Genomic DNA, 7500 nt, shown 5'->3' on the forward strand with positions numbered 1-7500 from the left:
CTTGTGAGGGTGTGTTACTAATATGAGCTAAAAACTGCCCAAAATAAAGAGTGGTTTCAGGTCAAGCGGAGGCGTTGCAAACAGTGTCCTTAGCAGAGATCGTCTATTGCTATCTAGATGGGTCACCTCAACAACAAATGGCGGCAGCAAGTCTGACCAAATGGTCACGTGTGGTCACCTGACCTCTCCCCTGAAGTGTTGTGAGAGGACTGTGTGCCTGGTGACGCGGGGTTAGTGCTGACCTAGCAAGATAACTTGAGCTAGAGATCGTGAGTTCCCAAACTCCACACATATAAACATAAAGCTGCCCCTTGTTAGCTCAATATAGTTGAAACTAAGATATTCCATTAAATAAATATATAGCCACACATTTAGCTACTACATTAACGAACTTCAGCTTTAGCTTTAGCTAACCGCTCCCGGCTAACGTGAGTTCTTGTTGCCAAATCTCGCGAAAGTGTGTTGCTGAGATGGAGACAGGTCTTGAACAAGTTTATTTTTCTCCTGATCTGTCTGTCTGAAAAATGGCATTTTTGTGTCAGAATATTCTGAAGATATGTGGCTTGGAGAATGGGGCCAAATATTTACTTTAATGAATATGGGGGCGAAAGAATCTGTCATAATCTGAGATCACGTTGACTTTTCCCATTGACTCCAATAGACTCAGACCGGCCGAAAACCTCCTAAGTGGGCGTGTCCGTGGGAAAGCCATGGGGCGTGCCAAAATGACAGGAAGTGAGTTGAAGTTGGGCCATCTTGCTTGAAATTAGGGCTGCCACTAATGATTATTTTCATAATCGATTAATCTGTCGATTATTTTCTCGATTAATCGATTAGTTGTCTGGTCTATAAAATGTCAGAAAATGGTACCAAATGACGATCAGTGTTTCCCAAAGCCCAAGATGATGCTCTCAAATGTCTTGTTTTGACCACAACTCAAAGATAATATCAGTTTTCTGTCACACAGGAGTAAAGAAACCAGAAAATATTCACATTTAAGAAGCTGGAATCGGAGAATTTAGACCTTTTCTCTTAAAATTGTACTCAAAACGATGAATCGAATAGTTGTCGATCAATTTTCTGTCAATCAACTAATCGATGAATCAATTAATCGCAATTAATCAGTGGCAGCTCTACTTGAAATCGCATCGTCTTTGACCTTCGTGGTGAACAAGGTCACACGGAGGTAAGTTGGCGTAGGCATATAAAGGATGGGAGCAGACAGTGGGCACCGCGGGGGGTCATGTGGGAGGCCTGAGAATGTGTTGGTCGTGTGTGAAACAGCTGTCAGACAGAATGCTGAGGCTGGTATTGTGGTGAGCTCACCCACACGTTATAACAGCCTCTTCTCCCCCAGCTTCAACCCCTCTCATGCAGGGAGGGACTGAAGTGCGGTTGCCAGTTTAGCAGTACCAGGCCGTCCTCCTCTGCTACTTATCCCGAGTCGGAGCGCCGCCCGAGGCTACGGGAAACAGTTTTTCTGCTGCGCGCGCCGGACGACAAGACAAATCATGAATCTTTGAGTGGGTGGGGGAAGGGGGAGAGTTGTCTTTAAATAATGATGTCGCTGGGTGAGTTGCGGTGGGGGGGCGTGGTCGTGTTGGGCCCGTGAGAGCGAGCGTGCAGAGACAGGCGAGGGAGGGAGACGCCCCCCGCCGCCACAGGGCACCTTGAGACAAGGGGAACAGTGCCTGGTTACAGCACCTGTCAATCATCAGTCGGCCATGTTTGTTTTTGTTCTTCATCAAAGTCCTGAGCCGAGACGGCGAAGAAGAGCAGCCAAGTGTTTGTGCGCCACGTGCGTGCTTTGTGTGTGTGTGCAGCTGTGAGCAGTTTAAAGTCATCATCGGTGACATTTTTTATAGCTGCGTTGCTCTCTATCGCTTATTGATATAACACAGATTATGATTCATCCTGCAGCTAGTTCATGGAGGCTTTTATTTGCTGTTCGAAACAACTGGTGACGGGTAGGTTGTAGTAACTGATATAATAACTGCCAGATAATGTAATAAACTAATGTGATAAAATGTCAGAGGAATACGTAATAAAATCTGATATTGTAGAGAATGTAATAACTTTATTTATTATTTCAGACTCAGCACTTGTGACTTCATAAGGAGCCGTGTCCACAGAAAGCGTGTTTTTTTGAGCTGCCTTTTTGCAATTCATGTTCTATTGGAAAGACTCACTAGGAGGCGCTATAGGAGGAGCACTCCTCTTCCCAGCACCGCGCCTGGGCGTTTCATCCCTCTCCATGGTTAGCGTTTTGTTGTCGGAGCGCCTCAGGTAGAAAACAGTTCACCTGGTTGGAGAAGAGTGCTGCTCATCAACGTCGCTTCTTTTCAACTGACCAATTAGGGAGGAAGAGGCGGGACTTGAGGAGAGGCTGACTGTTAAAAGCAAAGCCTGGAGAGATGTCTCTGCTTTTTGGGGGTTCCGAGTGAGGATGATGAATGAATGAATGAATGAATGAATGAATGAAAATGATTAATTATTAATTGTATTACAGTGGAATCTGCTTATATTGGTCACGGTTATATCAACCGCTTATATTGATCAAAAAGCTCGGTCCCGAATCATTCCTATACACATGCTGTTTAAATAATTTGCTAATAGTGATCAATTTGACCCGTCCGCAAGGTGATCACTATATTATAAGAGTGCACTGTATATTGGGTTGATGTTAGCTTGCTATTTACCTTGTTATGCTAGCTAGCTAAAGTTAGCTACTAACTGTCAGTCAGCCAACTGTCCGTGCCCTTTGTGTCTGTGTACTTTGGAAGCGCTCTGGGAATTCATATTTTTGATAATCCAAACTAAGCGCTCCGCCATGAAAAAATGTTGAGGTAAAGATATTGACTATCAATATTTCTTACATGAATAAAAAGGTAATAATAATGAGTAATACAGTTGTTATTATTATGACATGATCAGTTAAAATATGTGATATCCTTTATCTTTCATAACAGTCGCTGGTCAATACTAGAAAACATGAGTGTGCTCAGTAGATGGCAGTTTTGAAAATATTCCACTCCTGTACAAACCGGTGTTGTTGCCGGAATTCCCACATGGAAATAGTCGTTACATCTATATTTTTTCTCCCTTAAATTGGGGGCTTTTTTCGTCTCTAAGCCCTCCAAAATCCACTTATCTGGCAATTTTATTGCATCGCCATGTTTTATTACATTTCTGACCGTTTTAGAGTGATGTTTTTATTACATTTTGACAAGTTATAGTACATTCTCCCAGCGGGAGGAATACGTTGCTCTAGGTCTTGCTTGGGAAAATACCTCTGGTGCACAGGAAGTGATGCATTTTAGGTTTCTGGCAGCAGCAGTTTCGCTCGGGAAGAAGTGGAAACACGTTAGTCTAGAATGATTTGTGATAGTCACAGAATAGAGCGGTACCTAATGAATGTGTGTGTGAATGTGAACAGGGCACTCCTGAAAAAGAGAGCATTGCTCTCAGTGAGACTCCCCCTGTATAAATAAAGGTTAAAAAAAAACAAAAAAAACACAAATCCATGAGCAGAAAATCCAACGAAAAAGGGACGTCCCCGATGAGCTCTCGTCGTCACCAAAGATCATCGCCAAAGATCATCAAACACGCAGACGTCTCACTCCGACCTACCTTTGTTGTGAGCTTCCAGCTGTGACAGGGAGTTGACAGCCACCTTGCACAGGGAGCAGTACAGCAGCTTCTTGGCCTTGTCCTCCTCCGTCTCCGGGTTGGACGGGCTGCCGGACGCCGAGGCTCCTGAACCCGGGGCGGCCGCGGCGCTGGACCCGGGCTGCTGCTGCTGCTCGGGGTTGTTGATGGCGACCGCGCCACTCCCGCAGCCCGGGGGGGAGGAGGAGGAGGAGGAGGAGGAGGACGGGGGAGGAGGGGTGGGGGTGGGCAGGAGGGGGCACACCGAGGGCACGGGGGAGGTGTCCATGGGCGTGGTGGGCGGGGTGGCGAGGGGCGGGGGGGACGGGAGCGCCAGCAGGGCGCCGCCGTTCAACTGCGACAGAGGCCGGGTTTCATCTACGAGACAAACACAGAGAGAGAGGGGGGGGGGGGGGGGGGTAAAATAATGTCAAATGCAGCATGGAGAAATATCAAAGAGCGGATATTATTTTGAAGCACAGAAACGATATGACTCAAGACAATAAAGTGTTTTTTTACTGTTGACTTTATGGCCTTTCAAGTCTGCGGTGACGCAAAGCCCCCCCGCCCCCCGAGAAAAAGCCACTCTGCTGCGCTATTCGACCACATCGCTAACTAACCACACCCAGTTTGAATGTGGAACCCACCACGGTTCTGCTGAGAAGATCAGACAAACCGACCTCAAGAGCTGGCGTACGGAAGGGCTTTGTACTCCCCGTGCTGAAGGGCTTTGTACTCCCCGTGCTGAAGGGCTTTGTACTCCCCCTGCTCCATAATTGTGTTGAAGGGCTCCTTTTAATTTTCACAGCAGTAATAATATCAAGTGGATGAGAAGAGGCGTTCCCATGTTTCAGTTTCTGCAGGATCACATTTAGTGCAGACATGTTTGTAGGCTTTTTGAAGGCTTTTTTCTTTGAGCCCATCTTTCACTGATGTGGTCTCATCTTTTTGAAATGTTCCCGTAGGAGGCAGATCCCTCAAGCCCTCTCTCACACACCTGTTGATTTTGGCTGGGACAACAGGAGCAAAATCAAAATGGTGCTTGTTTTTGTCACCGGGCCCAGATATCACGTCCAAAGACAACATCGCACAGAGGGGATCTCCTCTCACTCCTCTTTTTAAAGCTGTGCAGCCACTTCTATAAGTGACACGTGTGTGTGTGTGTGTGTGTGTGTGTGTGTGTGTGTGTGTGTGTCTGTCTGTTCGTAGCCACGGGATGTGGACGGGATGTCGGTATGCACGCGCGAGATCTGTTAGCCTTGCAGGCTAGGCCACGCCCCCCCACACACACACATGCACGCACAGTTTAGGAAACGTCTGGAGATGAATGGAGAATTCACTTCCTCGTTGGCGAGACAAATGGCACGCACGCACGCACGCACGCGCACACACACACACACACACACACACACACACACACACACACACACAGTAGAGGGGAGAGGGGGGGGTGGAGGGGAAGGGTCTGACCTGCAAACCTGCACCACTTACTTCAGCACATGGGTGTGATTTTTGTATCTCTGTAGATAGCGATATTCTGTTCTATTATTGCTGTGTGTGTGTGTGTGTGTGTGTGTGTGTGTGTGCATGCGCGTGCATGTGTGTGCGTGTGTGTGTGTGTGTGTGTGTGTGTGTGTGTGTGTGTGTGTGCGCGTGTGTGGAGGGTTAGTTACTTTTTCCTTTGTTTTCTCGTGAGATGTCTCATTAAAGAAAACATAAAGTCAAAAGCCAAAGTCTCTCTCTCTCTCTCTCACACACGCACGTGCGCGCACGCACACACACACACACACACACACACACACACACACACACACACACACACGCACGCATGCACACACACACACACATGTTTCTGGTCAGCCACTCCCATACGCAATGCCTCTGGTATTCACTAGGCATTAGGTGTGGGCTAGGATAAAGACCCCCTAAATTTGGGTGGGGATCATTCCCCCCTCGTCAGTGGGGAGAACCAGCGCGGGCTGTTCTCCAACCACCACAGGAGGCAGTGCTGCAGGCCCGGGGATGGAAAAGCCCCGCGGGATTATGGGTACTTACAGAGCTATAACATGAGAGTATTTCTGGGAGAAGAAGACCAATATTGACTTTAACTGCTTAATTTCCCTTTTTAGGATGTCCCATACACTTAGTCACTTTGTCACATGTTGCGGTCCATATAGTGGTCCGTGGCACCTAGGAGCCACCCTGTGAGGTATATATACGTGACAGCAGTGAAGCCTCCCGAAGCCCCGACTGTCCAATCAATCATGTATTTTTATAAGGACGCAGGCTAAAGTTGTCCGGTCTCCTCCATTGCCTCAGCTCTGATGAAGATGCCATGGTGAGCGCTTTCCATTCCACCGCTTTCCAGGCTCTCAAACGGCTCTCTTTCCCCTCGCAGGTTTCCAGCTGTTTGAGCCGCAGCTGGCACCGAGCGCTGTGTCAAACAGATGTTTCGTTAAAAATGCATATTTCTCCTTACTCCGACCGGGGCCCGGGATCAAAGTGTCGGGGTTCGAGGAGGGGCGGCGAGAGGAGCGGCTCCTTTAGTGGCTCCCAAGTTAGGAGGGCGTTCACGCTCGCAATGTGTACCCCAAAAACGTCACCCAACAACGCCATTCTGGTTCAGTTAAGCCCCTGCGAGTGCAAAAAGGAGGAAAACAGACACTGATGGCGTTTGTTGTTGGGAGTTTGGTGCCCCAGGTTTTGCGTTACAAAACGGTCACATGACTTCATCGTTGCCCCGTGCCGAGGAGGAACGCACCCAGAATCCATAGCGGAACCATAATAACATGTGGTTTGAGTTAAGTGTGGGGAGGAAGAGAGGGGGTGGGGGGGCAAAGCGTAATAGGGGGGATTTGACGATTCCTTGATGGGCTGGAGGGCTGCCATTACCAAACGAAACATCACATCAAGTCCTGTTCACTAGCTTCAGCTCATAGCTCATATCCACACCAGCACCTCCTACACTCACCCCCCCCCCCCCCTCCTCCTTAGAATAAGTTCAGCTCCAGGCTACGCTTATCCCGGCTTTGGTATATAGCCCCACAAGATTCATCGTCTGTATCCGACCCAGAATCAAGACTCTCCGGGCAGCTAAAGCGTTTCTTTTTGTCACATTCATTTTGACCAGAGTGGAAAGCATGAAAGTTTAATTTAAAACGTGTTATTCTCTCTCAGTGTTGCAGGGAAATTGATTCTTCTTCTTCTGCTTCTTCTCTCTGGAGAGGTCCTGTTTCGGAGGAGAACATTTTCAGTTCCTCAGTTCTCCTGAAGGCAAGGGGATGGACTGTGTCTGTGTAGGTCTAATGCAACATTGATGAGGCAGTGATCTGAGCGTATGTCCGTCCGTCCTCCCTGCTCGCCGGCCTCGCAGCCAAACACAATAAGGATTTGTTCAGTGCGAGAGGGTCAGTGGAGACAGATAACTCCGTCCAGATGCCTTCAAGTTGAACCCGGGTGTGTTTGCGTTGAATTCACTTTGAGAAATGAAAACGATGTGTAGTATGTGCAGCCCATGATGGAGGGAGGCGCTGTTGATCGATAAGATTAAATGAAGGCTAATTAGTGAATTTAAGCTCCCGCTGTAGTTTAGATCCAAAGTTCATCCCGGTTCTTTATTAAAGGAACAGCTCACCCTAAAATCCAAAATACATATGTTTCCTCTCACCTGTAGTGCTATTTATCCATCCATATCGTTTTGTGTTAGTTGCCTGAGTTTTGGAGATATCGTCCGCAGAGTTTCTGCCTTCTCTCCAACACAATGGAACTGGATGGCACTCGGCTTGTGGTGCTCAAAGTGCCAAAGAAATATACTTGATAAACTCAACAGCAATGTCTCTTTCCAGAAATCAT

At 47.7% G+C, this 7500-nt stretch overlaps 1 protein-coding gene across 1 annotated transcript in view; it reads right to left on the reverse strand.

Annotated features, from left to right (window-relative positions):
• The window catches only part of znf385a (zinc finger protein 385A), a gene marked incomplete at its 5' end in the record, with an annotated part of 42474 nt that overhangs the window by 6380 nt on the left and 28594 nt on the right, over positions 1-7500 (reverse strand). Inside the window, one exon of the mRNA XM_083657002.1 lies at positions 3631-4026. Coding sequence (XP_083513128.1) covers positions 3631-4026 — 396 coding nt within the window. The remainder of the gene's footprint in view (positions 1-3630; positions 4027-7500) is intronic.

This window comes from Poromitra crassiceps, assembly GCF_964638095.1.
Source record: "Poromitra crassiceps genome assembly, chromosome: 20".
NCBI lineage: Eukaryota > Metazoa > Chordata > Actinopteri > Beryciformes > Melamphaidae > Poromitra > Poromitra crassiceps.